This window comes from Dermacentor silvarum, chromosome 10, assembly GCF_013339745.2.
Source record: "Dermacentor silvarum isolate Dsil-2018 chromosome 10, BIME_Dsil_1.4, whole genome shotgun sequence".
Lineage (NCBI taxonomy): Eukaryota > Metazoa > Arthropoda > Arachnida > Ixodida > Ixodidae > Dermacentor > Dermacentor silvarum.
In genome coordinates, this window is record NC_051163.1 from 99722479 (window position 1) to 99741690 (window position 19212).

At 46.7% G+C, this 19212-nt stretch overlaps 1 protein-coding gene across 2 annotated transcripts in view; it reads left to right on the forward strand.

Annotated features, from left to right (window-relative positions):
• LOC119466355 (uncharacterized) overlaps positions 1 to 18713 on the forward strand; it is a 19454-nt gene extending 741 nt beyond the window's left edge. The window contains exons 1-3 of one of the 2 annotated variants that reach the window (XM_037726862.2): positions 15137 to 15232; positions 16878 to 16936; positions 18318 to 18713. In XM_037726862.2, the coding sequence (XP_037582790.1) occupies positions 16888 to 16936; positions 18318 to 18598 (330 nt within the window). In that variant the 5' untranslated portion in view covers positions 15137 to 15232; positions 16878 to 16887 and the 3' untranslated portion in view covers positions 18599 to 18713. Of the gene's footprint in view, positions 1 to 15136; positions 15233 to 16877; positions 16937 to 18317 lie in introns of those variants that run through there. The other variant, XM_049657019.1, reaches the window with a different exon arrangement.
• Positions 18714 to 19212: the final 499 nt, after the last annotated feature.

Here is a 19212-nt window from a genome sequence, read left to right on the forward strand (position 1 = left end):
CCACACCATTTCAACCTCCTTATTGTGTGGCACCATCTTCACTGAAGTCCACTCTTCCCTCTCTCGAACAGCGATCCTGACGGTCAATTTCATGCGTTGCAGGTACAACACCTGCATCATCTATGCTATCGTAAAGTCAGACTCTTACCACGGTGACACCAGGATCATAAGCAATGAGTAAACCTTCCAGATCATCGCATCTGTTTGCAGCATCGTTCATCAGTCGTGATAAGCTATTGGCTGTGATCGGTGGTTATTTTGATTGCACTGTTGGGTGCAGTCATCCTAAGAGCCTGATAATTTCGTAGTAGATTGAGTCTAACCTTGTCGAAAGCAAGGATGACATTATCCCCATTGTACCTGTTTACTTAGTACTTGCCGAATGCTTTTTTATGAATAGACTGCACCCTAGGCCAAAAATCCTCCGAAATACTGAATCCCGAATCTGACCATTTACCGCAGCTTTTTCAAAATCCTAAATTTGTCTCTCCATTCAAAAGCTTGAAAATGGCTGGACGAGAGTTATTCTCGGTTGCCTTCCGATTCTGTGGATTCGTTCAATAGCTACGTTGCGCAGCTTCAGCAGATCCCAAAGGATATCTTTTCGATACTATCCGCTCATGAGAAGCATTTTGCTCCCCTTCTGCTTCCTTGACGCCATAAACGATGAGGTTACTGCGTCTGCTTTGGTTCTCGAGGTCTTCAGTCTTCAAAAGCGAGCTGTCAGCTGTCTCCTGCAAGGCATCAACTTTGCTTGTATATTTGGTGACCGTTGGAGCTAGGTTATTCAATTTAGTGAGAATGGCGTTCAATTTGCTAGCAAACTCTTTCAGCTTGCTATTCGTAGTTTGCTTGAGGTCTTGTATCTCATCGCGCATAGTTTTAAGAATGTCTTCACTGGAAGCACCAGGATTAGACTCAATGTCTTCACAACACGGCAACAAGTTCACAAAACAGTGATACATCATCAATGTAGATGGTAAGATGGACCGTGGGAACGGCAGAAGCAAGAGGCGTGCGTTGTTGCTAAGGTAAGAATGAACGTAGTGGTCTTGCCTCGCGTGTACAATAATCAGGAGGGGATTCGTGAGACGCATGGTCTCGGGTGCTTCCCAATGGGCGTGATCCGTGCAGTGGAGTATTCTGCAACTTTCGCAGAATGTCCTCAGAGTTATAAGTTTATCTACATCCAGTCGCATGTCGCGCGATGCAGTTGGGTGCCTACACTGTTATCCACAAGTTCAATCACACGCCCGCAAGGTAGCGCCTGCGTGCCTATCAATGGGTTGCTTTTCATTTTTTTTTATTTGGTATGAAATCGCTATTTAATCTAATTACGACCTACTACTGCTTGCGTTCTTTTTTTTCGTTTCTTTCTTGCTGTATGAAGTGATGATGCAGCGCGATCGATCCCCCTTGTGGGTATGTGGTATGTACTATATTTGTGGTCACAACAAGTGCAGCTGGTGTGTGAGGAGACGCTATACAAATTCTTAGGGTTTTTTTTTTTTTTTTTTTTTTTACAGGGAGCTATTTAAGCCAGGCGTAATCAGTGTAGCCAGGTCCGATGAGGTGGCGTAGCCAAAAGCTAGAGAAGTTGTAGTCCAAATGTAGCCAAACAGAAAAAGAGTGCAAAATATTTCGTAGCCAAATGTAGCCATTGTTATTCGCAACTTTCTTTGGTGTATAGATTTTCACATTCGACAACCGCAATCCTTTTTTCCACAACCAGTCGTAACAAAATGGCCATGCCACCGTGACGCTCGGCTCTTTACATCAACAACAGCGACATCATGCTTGCACAGAACACTTCTTGATTGGCCGCGGTAGCTCTTAAGTTCCCGTGAATCGCTGCAGAGGGCGACATCAGTGCTTTTATTTTATATATTACTGCGATAGCAATTATATGGACACTTCAACCGGATTTCTGCCGTCGGCGTCGTCGTCGCCGTCGCCGTGAGGTTCCGTATAGATAAAATGTTCACCGCGCGCCGTATGCCCGAGCGGAAGCGTGCGGGGACGCGCCCTACCACGGAGAGCGAACGCACTCAATCTCCCACGCGCAAGCAAGGAAGCGGGAAGCCAGCGCCGGAGGGAGGGGGGGGGGGGGGGGGACACACTTATACTCTGCCAACAACCGCGCTCGTCGCTCGACCGCACCGTATCTTATCTCTCCCACGCGCAAGCAAGGAAGCGGGAAGCGAGCGCCGGAGGGAGCGGGGGGGGGGGGGGGGGGCACTTTTACTCTGCCAACAACCGCGCTCGTCGCTCGCCGCACCGTCTCTTATCTCCACTTCAGTTTCCGTTGAAGCGATAGACCGCACGTACCTTCGCCGCTGCGGCGTATCCGCTTGCTGCCAGACTTTTGACGGTCGTTGTCTGCAGTCATTCAGTGTGATCTATTCATGTCTGTTCGCGCTCACACCACGCTTATTCATTCAGTTAGTAATGGTCGGGCCACATTTTCCAACGCACGCTACACATGCAATGCTGCCCGGATCGGCAGTGCAGAGCTACAGGTGTGTCCCTTCGCACGCGCTGCCCACGGGAAGCGCTTCTCATCAACACCACCGTTTCACACGCGCCTTCTCGTGGTCATCGAGTCTCTCTTCATGTCGGTCTACTTACGCCGCAGCACACCTGCTTACTTAATCAGCTCATGTTTACTACAATTCATATTGCTACCAAAGCCGCTCACCTTACTTCGTATGACATTGCTGTGTTGCTATCGCATTCATTGCTTCGCCCTTAGGGCGAACCTGTGACATTTTTAGTTATTTACAGTAATATTAACTACGAGCCCTGCTTTTTAGCTGTCGTGAGCACAAAATAATGTTCAGCGTCATCGATCTCTCACGTTATCTCTGCCTACGGCGTAGAAGTTCAGCTGTCCAGCGACCTGCGACGGCGACGTGCTGACGGCTTCTTTTTTGATGAGCTAAAACAAGCCTTTCGCGCTATAATTTCTCGCGTTATTTGTCTCATCCTCCTATTTTGTTTTCTCGTTTTCTTGTTTTTGTTTGTCAATTAGCTTCGCCCGGATTAGCTGGGACACACAATACCTATATAGTGTCAATTTACATCAACCTGGCCGCCATATTAGGTCTCTAGCACGCCAAGAACATGCGTTAAGAAAAGGGGCAGGTAACAGATGTCATTCAATGTCTGAATCGGTGTAAGCGGAGCTTTAAAAGATTACTGCGCAAACCGGCACATTAGTGTAAGAAGCGCGCAGTCGTTTTCGGAGACGAGCACGTCGATCCCGAACTAACTCGCTCGAAATGGTAAAAGCCGCGACGGCATACAAAGAGGAATGGTAAACAACAAATTAATAACAGTGGTAATGCTGTGAAAACCGGTTACTGTCAAAAAACAAACCATGTTGATGGCTAATAAAGTTTTAGAATAGGGGCCCCTAAAGTGTGGGGCCCCCAAGAGCTTTGCCGGTGTTAGCGTTGGGGTATGCAGGAATGAAGAGTTTTGGAATGGGCGTTTTGCGTTTGCGGATAGCGTGTTGCGTTTGCAGCGTCACTACGGCGTCAAAAAAAACTGTTATAAATAATAAAATAAAATATACAATTTTATGATAAGAAAAGTAATTTAGGCTTTCGTGTTTTCGCCTTTAATTACAATTTAGAACTATTCCATTGGCAGCGCAAGCAACTTGTTGCGCTTAGTTTCGAGTAACCAACTTTACGCACCTTCACCCAGCCAAGTCAATCGATGATAAGCCTACGAGCCAATGAATTCAGAATCAGCGGCGTATAATGAATCAATCTTCATTACACATGTTAGTTGAGAGAAAGCGATAACCGCAATCACTTATTCTAGCTTACGAACTTCACGCATTACCACGAATCGAGCCCAGTTTTGTGCTAAATTAGAGCCGTCGCTTCGATGGGCGCCGCCATGTTTGTTGACGAAAGCTTTTGGGGCTCCCGCTAAATCGATAAAATAGCGTGCCCGACGCAAAACCGAAACACACTTTCTGCCTTGCGCATGCACAGTGGCTTCGACGCTATTTCTTTGGGGCCCCAATAGGTTTGAGGCCCCCCGTGCGAAAGCTCTAATGCTGGGGTTTTACGTGCCAAAACCACGATATCATTGGGAGGCATGACGCAGTGGGGGACTCCGGATTAATTTGGCCAACTCAGGTTCTTTAACGTGCATCTAAGTACACGGGTGTTCCTGCATTGCGCCTTGATCGAAATGCGGCCGCCGTGGCCGGGAATCAAACCCGCGTCCTCGAGCCAGCAGCACGACACCTCACAACTTAAGCTAACACGGTGGGTGAAGTTCATGTGACGTGGTGCACTGATGTCATCGTGGCAAACATGTTTCGATATTAGCAGAATGAGTATCTGCACACATGACGTTACGGGCAAACCATTTAGAAGTAAAAGCACCAGAACCCACCTTTGGCTCGGGGTCTTGCTCCCATTCTTTTTTATACGTTCTCGCATACTTGGCCCACTTCCCCATGTTTGGATTCTCCTCTCTGAGGAGGGCCCGATCTTACGTCCAACCTATCGAAATGAATCTCGAATCTAAGCACGAAGAAAAATTCTTCCAGCAGGAAAAGGAAAATGGCAGTAAAGCTTCGCGCCAGAAACGTGGAGTAGGTCGAAAGCTGTGCCCGGCGCGATACTTCATCCGGAAGACATGGCCATGAACATACTGGAGCGTGTAATCCACCCGTGCTTCCCTTCTTTCATGTCGGCGCCACAATCGCCCGAAGGCCCCGACCCTATGTTACTGCTCTCCCTTCCTGAACATAGCCATGCTAGTACACTATACTGTGAAAAACCCACTACTCCCAGGTTCATCCCGATGCCCGGGGATCGGGTGCCGAACGGTCAAGCAGGGTGTATAGTGTAAGTGCATCAAAGATCCAAGCCACCGGCTGAGACAACGGCGCAGAGAGGGAGGAAAGGCGGAGGGGGGGGGGGGGGGGGTCATTTTGCGCAAGCGCATACGCACAGCCCCGTGGCTTGCTCAACCAGTTATAACACAGCCTTCGAGATTTGCTTCTACCCGATCAGAGCCACCTCTGGAGCGTGGATCAGGCACTTATAGCCCAAACACAGCCAAGTCGCAGATTTTCAGTGGCCCAAATATAGCCACATAGCCAACTCGTCCAAGCCGACGCGAACAAAATTTTCCCGTAGCCCAATTTGGCTATATATAGCCAAACCTGGCAACACTGGGCGTAATGTGTCTGCTGAATCCAAAAATGTGGGCCGATCCTGGCGGCAGTGCAGAAAGAGTCCAAGCGCAATGCCACATACCCCTGTGAACCAGCGAAGCTGAGCCTCGTTAAGTCTAGATAAGCATGCTTGGGACTACTTAAGCTCAGTCAGTCATCGATAGGCAATTGATATACAATCAAAGCTAATCGATAATCGATCAATAATCAATTAATTCCAGAAAATGCTGAGGATGACGGTAGTGCTTAGTAGAGCACTGCACGGACTTGGGCTTACCCGAAAGTCCGGGCCCGGCCCGCCCCACGGGCCGGGCCGGGTAGCAACACTACATTTTCTAGTAGGTACAGCGTTTGACCGCTGGCGCCACGCTGCGCCGCTCGCACGTACCGCGTTTCTAGGTGGTTCCGTTCACCGAGGGCGCTCGAACGCAATGATATGATTTGCACGAATGCAACCCATGGAAGCGTGGCTGTATGTCTGAGTGGTTACGGGGCTCGCTTCGGGATCTTGCGTACGCGGGTTCAAAACCCGCTCTGGCTAGGTTTTTTTTTTCTTCTAATATCACGCTTTTCTCTTGCTTTTTCTCTCACTGTTTGCCAGCGCGGTTGCTTGAACCCCGGCGCCACGGCGGCAGCCGTGGTGCCGGGCGCCGACGCGAAGCGGCGGTCGTTGGGGTGTTGCGGAGCGCAGCGTAGCAACACCCCAAATAAAAAAATACTGCTCCAGTCAGGTAGACTGCTCCCTCCCTGATAGTGAGATTATATTTGGATCATCAAAACAGTGATGCGTTTATAATACCACCGATCCCAACAGCAGGCTAGTCACCACCAGCCCAGCGTTTTCTCCGTCAACGCCTCCTCCGTTCCAACGGCGGCGGCTACCACGGCCGCCTGGATCGGCGCGCGCGGCGGGGTTGCTCCGGCCGTCCCATTCGGACGGAGAGGGTGTAATTGCGGAAAGGGGCGTGGCGGCTGCTTTCGCCGCACCGCGGCGCGCGCCTCCCACCCCTCAACTCCCTTGCTACGGCTGCGCGCGAGACGATTTGCGCTATAATTCGCGCTATAATGAAAATATCGCTTTATAAGAAACCGCGAGAAGTTGTGCCGACCAAAAAGGCACACAAAAGCACCGATGTCACTTGACGCTATTTTTTTTCTTCTTTGCAGTCCAGCCTCTGTCAGGATGATGCTGTCCGAAACGCGTACACTCGTAAGCCAAAGTTTAGCGGGAAAATTATTTCCGCGCCCTCGAGCGCAGCATGGCAATGGAAAGCCTGCACGCGAGAGAAGGTATTCGAGCTCTATCTGCTTGAAGGAATGCCAGCTGACTGACGAGGCAACCACGATTTTTTTTTTTTTTTTTGCGCGAATCCGCAGCCCGCAAACTTTTGTTTATGACTTGCATTTTCCCCAGCTTGACCAATTGACTGTCAAAATACGCCTTGGAAAGCAAGAGATATGACTCGGTGCTTTTAAATGGAGAGCTGAAGTCGCGGCAGTCTTGCATCTGTACATGCGAATGCGCTGTTTATTGTGTTAAATAAGCGTGTTAAATAAGCGAACTCATCGCGCGTCTTCCTGCACGAAGTATCAAGCTGCTTACCTGAGTCGACAGCCACGGACAGACATTTTTCAGCAACTTTCTGAGCCATCAGTAAATAATTGAATGTCATGTTGTATTCATTGCGAAATTACCAGCATAACACATTCACAATACCTACAATTTATTTACGATAGCAAACACACAGCGCTTGTGCACTCGCAGTACTCCTTCAAACGCGGAGAACTTTTCGGCTCAGTGGCTTACTCATTAGTTTTTTTGCGGTAAGCCGCTGTGTCCGTAACGACTCCGCCAATATTTGAGAGTAGGGGCTTTATAAATTTGCTTGCAATTCATGAAGAAATCGCTGATGCATGCTTTTCGTTTGCCTGGCAAGCAAAAAGATGGCAGCTCTCTAAGTGAGGACAAATTAAAGCTCCACTGCTCCAGTTTCCTCCACTGGAAATGCGTGAAAACTTAGACCAAGCTTTTTCTTGGTGCTCGACTTGCAGCACGACACGCAGCAGTACGGCATGTTTTTGAAAAATACAGTAAATTACACGCAGAATTTCAGGCGAGATTATAAAAACAAATCACTTGCTTCAATTCAATGTGGTACAACAATGTGAAATGCATATGAAAGCATATATGCTAGTTACACAGGGCCTTCAGCAGCAACATTTCCAAGTAACATATAGTAGTTCGAGGCTTGAACGAAAAGCCGCTTCAGCACCACTGATGTATCGTGGGAACTTCACAATGTAAATGCGACGCGCATGCAAGGGCCCCGAATAGTTAATTCGGGCCGGTACATCAGGCTGGAGAAAATGTACTGCAAAATTATTATTACCAGCATGATTTCTGTATATGAAGACTTCTGTGAACACAGCGCTCGACCCGAGAACGTAGCCATACAGTGACCACGATGATGAAATACGTTTCTTTTTGAAGGGAACAGCGAGCGCAAGAAAAGAATGACGAGCGTGGTCAGGGGAAGCGCTTCGGCACAGCGGCAACTCACTCGCCAGAATACGTCTCAAGGCGGCAATTGAGACACGAAGTCGCGTGAACACCCTGCCTAAGCGTTAGCTGCATGATTATGCTACAAAGAAACACCCTCGCTGTGTAAAGCCGGCCTAAGAATCTATCACCACGTGCCTTGTTTCTCGTGCAGTTTCTTGCAACTGTCAATCAACCTATCTTCACCACCTGCACGATGTCAAATGCGCATCTCTCCAAGCATCTCCACGGCCGCGACGCCGTCAGCAGAGGGGTGGGAGCACAGCGCCGCCTCACGGCGCGCGGGGCAACTTCCTCAATTACATGTTTTCAATGGGGCGCGCGTCGAATGGGACGGCCGTAGCAACCCCGCCGCGCGCGCCGATCCAGGCGGCCGTGCGGCTACAAACATGGTACGCGCGAGCGGCGCAGCGTGGCGCCAGCGGTCAAACGCTGTACCTACTAGCAATTGTAAATACGCGGCCGGGTAGGGCAGTTTTTTCACGGGCTCGGGCACGGCATGTGCTTTTTGACCCGGGCCCGGGCCGGGCTCGGACTTTCTGGTGGTGTGCATGTAAGGTGCAGCGAGTTATTCTCGCGCGTCTCGACGCTGAAAAACATGTCTTTTTCGGTCTCGGGCCGGGCTCGGGCCTAAGGTAAAGGGGTGGCGCGCCGGGCCGGGCGGGTAATGTAGATTATTTCCGGGCCCGGGCCGGCCCGGGTCTCGCCATAAATATTTTGGTCGGGCTCGGGCAGGCAGCCCAACGTAAAAACGGGCCCGGGCCTGGCCCGGGCTGAAAAAAATTGGCCCGTGCAGTGCTCTAGTGCTCAGCCTATAGCCCAAATACGTGGCCAATACCTTGCGATAGCCAATCAATAACTAATCGGTAATCGATCAATAATCAATAAATTCCGGGAAATGCTGGGGATGACTTGGTAGTGCTTAGCCTAGCCCAAATACGTTTCCAATCCCTTGCGGTAGCCAATCGATAGCCAATTAATAGCTAATCGATAATCAATCAATATTCCATAAATTTCAGAAAATGCTGGGGATGACTTGGTAGTGCTTAGCCTATCCCAAATACTTGGCCAATGCCTTGCGATAGCCAATCAATAGAATAATCAATAATCAATAAATTCCGGGAAATGCTGGGGATGACTTGGTAGTGCTTAGCCTAGACCAAAAGCCAGGACTAGCTAGGTGCTCATCAGCTCCGCTGTCTCTTTAGCATTGCACCTCCGGTGCCAGCTACGCTATTTTTTTTTTGCACAAAATCTAACAATTGTTACCTAGGCAAATGATAAATGTTATTGAATAGTTAGTTGCGCGAACAATGACCGAAAATTTCGCAAACCTTCACCCGCCAAGAATGTATCTCTCTTTTTAATTAACTCATGGCCTAGATAAACTTAGTGCGTGTTTGTCGAAAGCAGGTGTGGATTTGTAAAATAAATAAACTGAGCAATTAAGGTAAAGTAGAGAAGGCTCATCACATAATTGTCTAGCTGTTGGTGAAATGTATACTGCCTAACTTTATTTTGACACGTAACATGTATCACAGTCACAGGTGCTAACGCGCTAAAAATGCGTTTTTCGTTTGTCAATTAGCGCTGATATCAAGAAATGAGAGGTAGCAACGCGAAGCCGGGGCAAAGTTGACAAGAAAGCATGTCACGGGGCTGACATAAACGATTAAGCTACGCCTGGGTTCAAGAGGCGTATTTATATATCGCTTCCGTCTATACTGAGCACAGATAATAATGGCCCTTCAAGATAAAGCGGCCCATAGAAAAAGATCTACTGATGTAGCAAGCAATATGCTTGCAATATCGCTATGGATAAGAATGTGCTGTAAACATATAGATTAAAGCTGCTATTGTGTCATTCCGTGAACTTGCAGCAGTGCGAAGGGCGAAAAAAAAAAGTGCTTTGTTTCCTGCTCGGTACAACAAAGCCCTTAAATTACACAACGTAAGCTGCGCTATTGTGGCCTCCTCGCGCATACATACAAGAATGAAACTTGCGCAGCAAAAACAAATTAAATTCTGGGGTTTTACATGCCGAAACCACCATATGATCATAATTTTGACCACCTGGTGTTCCTTAACATGCACCTAAATGCCCGGTACTCGAGTTTTTCGCATTCCACCCCCATTCCACCCACATGCGGCCGACGCCGCCGGATGGAACCCGTGACCTCGAGCTTAGCGAACACCTCCTAGACAGGTTTTCAGGCCTGCGCGTCACGTGAGATGACGTAGGCTACGTCAGTGCCCTAACCTGTCTCGGAAGTGTTGGCTTAGCAGCACAATGCCATAGCCACTAAGATACCGCCGCGGGTCCCTTGCATACTGTGTCCTGTCTACTCGGTCTTGCGATATGTCCTTACACCATTGATGAAGCTAGACCAGCTAGAGCTTTCCTGTCTCTAGTGTCCATCACATGCTTGCGTTGAATACTTGCTATTCAATAGGCACTAAAATTAATGTCCAGGCTTGTTGCTTGTTGCAAAATTTGAGCGAAAACGAAGAGGCGGCACGAGCAGAATTTTCTCTTAGGAATACAAGTCAGTGTAGTCACTTACACCCCGCTTTCCACTTTCCCTGCCGCCTCAATGCGCGTAGTTCTTTTTTAAGCATGAAATATTTCGTCACCCCCATCATGAACGGTTTCTCGGGAGAATGGAAAATGTAAAGGAAGCCAACTGGAATCAAATGAAAGGTCTCTAAGAATCCAGTGAAGTCGTCGGGAGTCCGGTTCAAGTTCTTTCCTTCGAGCAATAAACTCAACAAAAGTGTCTACCAATCTGAAAAAGAAATATCTTTTCGCAAGCAGAATGAAAGAAATAAAATTTCGCTTAGTAGAAATTAGTCGTTTCGAAACCGTGCCACTCTAATCTGGACCAGGAGAGTGCTGGAGGTGTTAAACAACGTACCGATCTTTTATTTCGCTTCCGGATTTTGTTAAAGCGAATACACTAACTGAACGAAGGACCTCAAGAATAGGCGAACTATTCTGCCAGTGGAATGGCAGCACACATGCTCATCCTTCGTATTAAATTTGACCACTTGGGTTTCTTTAACATGCACCTCAATTTAGGCACATTAATAGTTTTTCTTTCTTCTCTCTCTCTTTTTTTTTGCATTGCGTCCACGACTAAATGCGGTCGACTGGGCTGAGAATCAAACCCTCGACTTGGTTATCTGCAGCAGGACACCGCCTCTGAGCAGCAGGTGGCAAAATACCCAACGATTTCGATTCATTGTCCCAGCTATGGCCTGAATGTTACGCAACTTTAGGCAGAGCCGCTACCTTAGAGAAGTGTACCGACTTTTAGTCGTGACACATTCATGCCACCGTCGGGACAACGAACTGTGGTGCTTGGTAGCATTAGAGCTTGCGCATGTACAGATTCAAGGTCTGAGCAAATCCTAAACCACCGCCACACAAGGGTGATCAATAAAAAGCTGCTGCAGATAATGTTTTTTGGCTTTTATTAAAATTATAACTTTCGACGCCGGCTTTTCTCCAGCATTTCATTACCAAATACGTAGTTAAGCAAACTGTCTTGCGGAAATAAGCAGATAGAGCGCGCACACGCAGTAAATGAAGAGCATTCTCGAGTAATCAACAGAGGTCGAACAAAAGATTTCGCAGGAGTCAAGTTTTCGACAAGTCTCTTTTATCGGAACGTTGGCTCCTGCGACATTCCTACCACCTTACCACCAGGTTCAAACCATCTGGGCCCCGGAACATTCCTGGCACCCAGGAAACGAGGCTGCCCACAATTATGCCCGAGGTTTCGTCAGGCGCACGGTGGGAGGCCTCGACCTGGGTTCAGCGAGGCATCACATGGTGACGTTCCACGAAATTACTGTGCGGAGATAGACAAAAATAACCCGCTCCTTAACAAAACGTCGTTTTATGCATTGAGGCACGAAAATAACTGGAACACCAATGCATTTCTCCGCAAATTCGGGAACTAATATCTCGATACTGGAGTCATCCTGAGAATTCGTTTCAAGTGAATCCACCTTGCGAACTCCACGGCAATTTGTAAATTGCATTATGGGCCATAAGGTCATTAGTTAAAAACTTAATTAGTGAGATTTTGTTAATTAGTAGATTATGCATTTCAATTTTTTCTGCAAGTAATGTCCGCCTCTTCGAGTAGACCAGCTCATGAACTAGAATTGTGCTAGCTGCCAGAGGCAACCTTTAAACATTTTTGAAAGTGTTCGCTGAAACACCCGATATATGGCTGTAGCAAACAAGTATGGGCGCCGTCTGCTTTCAAACCAGCCCATTCGCTTCTTGTTCAGTCGGGAACCTACACATGAGGTCGCAACTCTTCGCATACTGGGCCTTGAAATAGTTCGCACTAGTTATACTTACATATCCCTTGGTATGCTCGGAAGTTGGGTGGAGCATGCGTACCACCTTAGCAAAGAGACGATAGCACATCTTCTGTGTGATTGTCGTCGTTTTAGTGCACAAAGGAAAGTCCTCAGAACCACGCTCGACAAGATAGACAGCCGTCCCCTTACGGAAGCCAGAATTCTTGGTCCCTGGTCCCAGCCACCGTCGGAACGAACTGCTTTAAAAGCGCTAGTACGCTTTTTGAAAGAAACAGGACTTCATGAAAAACTATAGAATTGTGCAGACAGATGTGTTTTTTTTTTTTGTTCTTTTTTTTATCTTCTCTTGTTTTCTAATCTTTTCTGCCCTTACCCCATCCCCCCGTGCAGAGTAGCCAACCGGACACTTAACCTGGTTAACCTCTCTGCCTTTCGCCTCTTATTTTCCTTCCTTCTTTACTTCCTTCCTTCCTTCCTTAGCACGCCACCTCGTCAAACCTCTACTACAGCCCCGCCTCGTGTACCGAGCTCAGTTCCACGGTCTTACGAAGGCATAATGGGCTCGTCCTGAATCCATTAACCGGGAGGCTATCCGTGCGATCACGGGGCTGCCGCGAATGGCTCCGGTTCCGACTTTGCAGGCAGAGGCCCAACTCAAGCCAATATTTGAGCTGGCTCTTTATGCGCGCTCAAGCTTTCAAAATTGTTGCCCACTGCTCTGTTGAGCTCGATGCACGGGATACGCAGTTCCTACTCCCACTACTACGACAACCCTCGTTCATCCGTGGCAACAAGTGCAACTCCTGGACAACAAGCCACTTGGCCGTCTCCATCGCCTCATCGCTCACCGGGCAACGAGACTGGTCGCCCGCCTGAGTCACACCGATTACACATGCACAAGACATTCTTGTAGGATATTTCGATGCGAGTATCAATACCGATATGGTGCACACCACACTGGTGTTCCCAGAATAGACGGACAGGCATGCACGGTAAGTACGTAGCTGACCCTTAACCACCAGTGTATCTCGTCGAACTCACCGCCATACGAGACGGGTTGAACGCATTCATACGTTTCGTCGAAGTAGAGCAGCATTCGAAGCTTGTCATCCACATCGACGACGGCACTAGCAATTCACGACATCCGTCCCTTAGCCCGAACCACGTCGCTGTATCAGATTATAGTTCCCGCTGAGCGGCTGCGTGCGAATTGCTCATTCTTTCGCTTGAGTTACCACGTGAAGTAACTTCAGAATGAAATTAAATATAAGCACGTAGGTCCGTTTTATGCAGGTACTGCAACAGCGACTTATAAAATTTATTGTCCATGAGCCATCGCTCATAGTCTTCAAGTTGGTCGCTTCTCAGCTTCCCATTCCTTAAGCACACTTTCACGGACTATCTTTGTCCCAAGCCATGTTCAAAGCACATGACGGGCATACGCAGCAGACGAAGCAGCAGAGCACTTCCGACAGTGGACATTATGTTCATATGGTATACCATATGAACATAATGTCCACCAATAGGATACAAGTGATGGCTGGCATAAGGGCCGCACCGGCGCGAAGTCTCCGGAGAGGCAAATTATTGCGATACACGGGTCTGCACGGTGATGACAGTGAACGCCAAAGTAAAACTGATTATTAAATGTGTATGAGTCCCTGGTATGTGTTCGATAGCGTATTACTTCTTTTTGAGTGTGTGTGTGTGTGTTTTACCTTCTTTTATTTCGCATTATTTTCCTGAGTAGGTTGTTTGGAATTTTCGGACAGCCAGCTCCGAATAGGCGTGTCTTCCCATTTTAAAATATTTAAGAAAAAATTTAAGGAACAAGTACATCCGAAATACGTCCCACGTGTTTGCGGCGTTATAGTCTGTGTTCATTTTGGTTAACTAATAAATAAATAAAATAGTTATGATTAATTCCTCATTATTACTGACTGAGTCACTGTCATCAACGCGAATGATATGCACCAGCGTTACCTCCTAGCTGAATAGTTCCAACTGAGAAATTACTCAGGTAATTACCTGAGTAATGTTTGCGGAAATGGTATGGAAATAATTTGTTTATAAATTCTTATATTTTTTGCTAGAATCATACGGAAATACATTTCGAATTAATTCTTTTCGAATTAATTCTACATGTCTTCCATAGATTTCACATACGTATTTCTGTTTAGTAATGAGAAGAAGAACGGAATAACAGCTGACGATTGGCGTCGCCAGTGCTGCCAACCTTAGAGAAAGATTTCTAGATCTGGGCATTTGTGACCTTGTTTAGAGAAGGAAAGCTTGTTCAAATCTAGGAAAGAAGTAGACATAGCAAAGGGGTTTTACGTGCCAAAACCACCATTAAAAACCGCCAAAACCATTATGAGGCACGCCGTAGAGGGGGACTCCGGATTCATATGGACCACCTGGGTTTCTTTAATGTGCACCTAAATCTAAGTACACGGATGTTTTCTGCATTTCGCCCCCATCGAAATGCGGCCGCCGTTGCCGGGATTCGATCCCGCGACCTCGTGCTCAGCAGCCCAACACCTTGACCACTGAGCAACCATGCACGGATGATCTGCCCCTTTATCCATTCTTGACTTCAGTGCGAGGGCAGCTTATGACTTCGAATGCAAATGATGGATTCCCTTTCGTACTTACCGTCAGTCGACACTTCTCAGCCCTCGTATATTATGATGTATCTATTTTCACGCACAGTAACACTTCATTGTTTTTTTATATATATAAGGCACCGCTAAGATCAAGTAATCCGCAGTATGCCATGAGGTTGAGCTGATAAAAAAAAATTCAGGACAATAGATATCAGACTTATATGAATGATGACGTCACGCAATGTTCAAAGGGGCAATTTTCTGTATCACATCCGTCTGCAATATGACCAAAGTAACATAAGCGTTTCGATAAGTGTGTTAGTTTCCGATTTGGCATAGAAACTGTCGCGCCTGCTATCACGGCTCAGATAATGCTGCGCTCATGAGGAAATTAAAAATGCTATTGTTTCACTCCTGATACCGTAGCCGCATATACGAAGCTTGTCTTCAATCCTCGAGCCAGCATATACGAAGCCTGTCTTCAGCCTTCCTCGCAACCTATACGGTCCGACAAATCGAAAGGTAGGATTTTGTAACCGTTCAGAGTTTTACGTGTACATCCCTTGACGTCGCAGGTATAATTCTCCAATGTGAAATTTTTGTCTGCAGTATATCATTTATTTTTCTCATGTTTCACAGAATTATACGAAATCATAAAGCACTAGATTGGGGTAGATATTTTAAAAGGCTCAATAAAACGAAGGACAAGGCGAAGGACACATGAGTCCTACACCGCCTTGCCCTTCGTTTTAATGCGCATTTTTTAAACATCAACCAGCGCCAACTCGCCCTGTTTGCTACTAATATATTGCAGTATTTTAGTTCGTCATGTTGCGGCGCGGATCAATGGTGCGTGGAGAGTCGTTCTTGCCTATCCTGTACAATATACCACTTGTGATATCAAAGCATTCTGGATGCAGTGATTGAGAAGCGTCTTGTATAACGCATTTTTATTAATTTTAAATGTTTGCCGTAATTAATTAAAATACGTGCGTTAATTAAATGAAGACAACTGAAGAAAGTGGGACGGGGAAAGCCCGAATTTTCAGGCTACGCTGGGTGGATAATGAAAGCTAAATAATTTTTGGCATTTGTGGTCTTCAAATGTTCACCGCCATTTTCACGCAGCTTCATTTAAACAAACAAAACGAACGGTTCTGAGGCCCTGCAACGAAGAAAACGTGTTTTGGCGAGCAATTTCTCGCTAAGGATGCTAAGTTTCTCTAATAGCGACGTTGGTTTCGTGACATGTACGCGTAAGTGTTATACGGACATGTCAAGTATGGCTGCTCCTGACAATACCGCAATTAATTTCACTCGACCTGTGTGCCCTGTCCTTCAATTTGTACAAAGAAAAACGGAGTCTTCGTTTTTTGTTGTCGCATTCTTCACACAGCAGCGTGTCGTGGCTCTCGCACGACGATAACCGCTTGACTACAGACCTTCGCTTACATCCCACGTAATACTTCACATCGTGTTCGTGAAAAATTGCCCGCAGACTCTAGAGAGAGGCGAGCGCGTACAAGTGACCGGCACTACTGCCCGTAAAACCGCGCGCACGCGTGCCTTTAGACTGCGCTTCGGCACAAGCCTCGCATTGGGTACGTATTCTCGGTCCATTACGTTCGTCGGTGCACGTTTGTGCGGCGTCATGCCCAGCGCAGCGTATGCTATATAGCCCAATATGCGTGCGCCTAAAGTGATGCCCCCGAGAGTATTCATAGAAAATACGGCCCCTAGAAGTTTTAGCAAGTCTTGGTATATTCATGAAACTCGCTTCCATGTATGTGTGTAACTGTATGTATCTGTATGTTCATGCAAAAAAACATTGAGTAGTTGAGAAACCACAAAGAAAACCAAATATTTTTGGTGATAAACAACCCATAAAGGTCCGTCTGAAGAACTAAGTCTTTCACCTGGTTTTCTGCGTGGAAGAAAGAAGAAAGTGCGGCGGTGATGGTTACGAGAAATACAGAGACGGGATGTGGATATGGCAAACGACGCTATTGCCTAGAATCCAGGTCACTCTCACGCAAGAAACGCAGCAGATCAGTGCACATGGTTGCTCTAGTGGCCTAATATCTCTACGCAGGCTTAAGGACTGCGAATTAGCAAGCTTGCTTAATGTGACAAAGAGCTTACCTTGACCAGCTTCTCCATTTCACAGCGCTACCGCCATGGACGCCTACCCGATCTTGGTCCTCCTGATCCTGGGACATCTGTGCCGTAAGCAATCCCTATGCACAGATCGTAACATACAATACTAAACACGCTAAATTTGGTCCCATGCAGTCTCAATTTATTGCCTAACAAATACCTAATTAACAATTCTGCAGTAGAATCAATTTCATCGATTAAATACTTAGGAGTCCTGTTCAATTACAATCTAAAATGGAATGATCATGTAGAATTAATCACTAGCAAAGCATTTAGAAAGCTTGGCGTTCTAAAACGTCGCCTACGCCTTGCTAATTCAGGCACTAAACTTCAGGCATTTAATTCGCTAATTAAACCATCATTAGAGTACGCGTCCAACATATGGCATCCCCATCAAGCTTACCTTACCGAGATGCTGGAATCCATTCAAAGTAAATCCGCTAGATTCATCTCGTCCTCGTATTCTAGTTATCACAGTGTGTCATCCATAAAAAGAACACTTGGCATTTTACCGCTCGTGATACGGAGAAAGTATTCGAGATTATCCTTTTTTCATAGTATTTATCACAGTGACAGTGCCTTTTCACGCAAATTCATTCATCCAGCAGCCCGCATCTCCGCGCGTATTGACCACGACCTCAACGTCTACCCAACATTTTCTCGGTCTAAGAAACATTTACACTCACCTCTAGTTTTATCAATAAATGACTGGAACGCCCTTCCGCAAACCATCGCCAACATTAAGGAATCATCTTCTTTTCAATCGGCTTTACTAACCTACCTTAATGAGAAAACCTGGCATACCAGCTGATCATTTCTACACAACCATATTATCCTGCTTGCACGCCTAACTACCTTTGAACTCTGTCCTACATTTGCTGTGTTATTCTAAAAGTGTTGTAGCTCTATCTTGTATTATTGCATTAATAACAATTACTTCATGCCACTACTAGATGCACTGTATCTCCTTAATGTTGTGATCATTTGTGTTCTTAATTTGCGTTTTGTTGCTCATGCTTATAACCCAGTTTTGAAGTTTCTTGTTGTTATCCCCCCCTATGTAATGCCCGATTCTGGGCCCTTAGGGTAAATAAATGAAATGAAATGAAATACAATGACTCCATCGGTCCACAAGCGCCTCGCATAGAAATGTGGCACATCCTAAAATAATGTGAAATAGTGTAAGCCACACCAAAGGAGCCATCCACTAAAAATTCCCTAACCAATACGTTTCTATTTAGGGATTCGACGGCCATGGGTCATATAAAACTGGCTCAATCTCTCCCTCCCACCTACTTTTGCAGTAGCGTGCGTTCATTCAATCCTTCTAAAAATGAGTCATTCGAATTTTTAAAATAACACAAGCTTGCTGTTCTAAAAAATATATCAAGTCCAATCAGATACTATATGCACAGTTGTTCTGACGCCTTCCTTTCTCTCCTTATCTCAGAAATTCAAGCTGCAACGCTGAACAAGCCCGAGAAAAACACTGACGCCCTGAGGAAATATCTCGTGGAGAAGATTTCCCAGTCTATCACGGATGAACACGGAGACCGTGGCGAAGCGTTAAAAGCACTGAGGACGTCGCTCAGCGCACTTGTCGATGAAACGGACGAGCAGTCCATCACTCTCGTAGCTGTGCTCATAGCTGCGGGAATCGCAGGCGGCATTATAGGTGGTGCCGCAGGTGGCGCTGCTTCATCTGCACTGTCGAAGGCAATCGGTAAATAGCTTCGCCGAACCTCTGTTGTTCGGATCACGACAAATATCCTGAACTGGTTCTTACGTCTCAAACGATGGAGGTCCGTTTTACATGCGACATATGCGCCGAAATAATAAAAGCTGCTTCCAGAACACGAACTCGGGTTTTTTTGTTTATGTGCGCTGGAACTTACCGTGCTTTCTTGATTACTAATATCTTATCTCAAAGCATATTTTATCACTGCCGGTGTGTTCGTGCTCTCTGGAGCTGTGCCCGGAATGCGGCACTCAAGACTGACCGCATTTCACTTACCCAGGAACATTGATAATTTGTGAACTCTCGGAAAAATTCGTTTTGTGCGTGGACTTCAAAAATGACAGCACTGTGCTTCTTGGGATCATTAATTTTATTATTATCATCGTTTTCAACAGAATCATTATGTCGGAGAAGAAGAGTAGCGCGTGCACCTATAGGCACACGCGCCTCCTAAAGTCCCTAGATTTCCTGTTCTTTTTTAAGTGGCGACATCCACTCCATCGGCCGCCATTATCATCCTAGATAGCATGCGACTGTCAACGGCCGCTGCTATCTACGCTGCTCGCAGCAGCCTGAAAGTGAATGCGGGTGAACAGCGTTAGGAAGA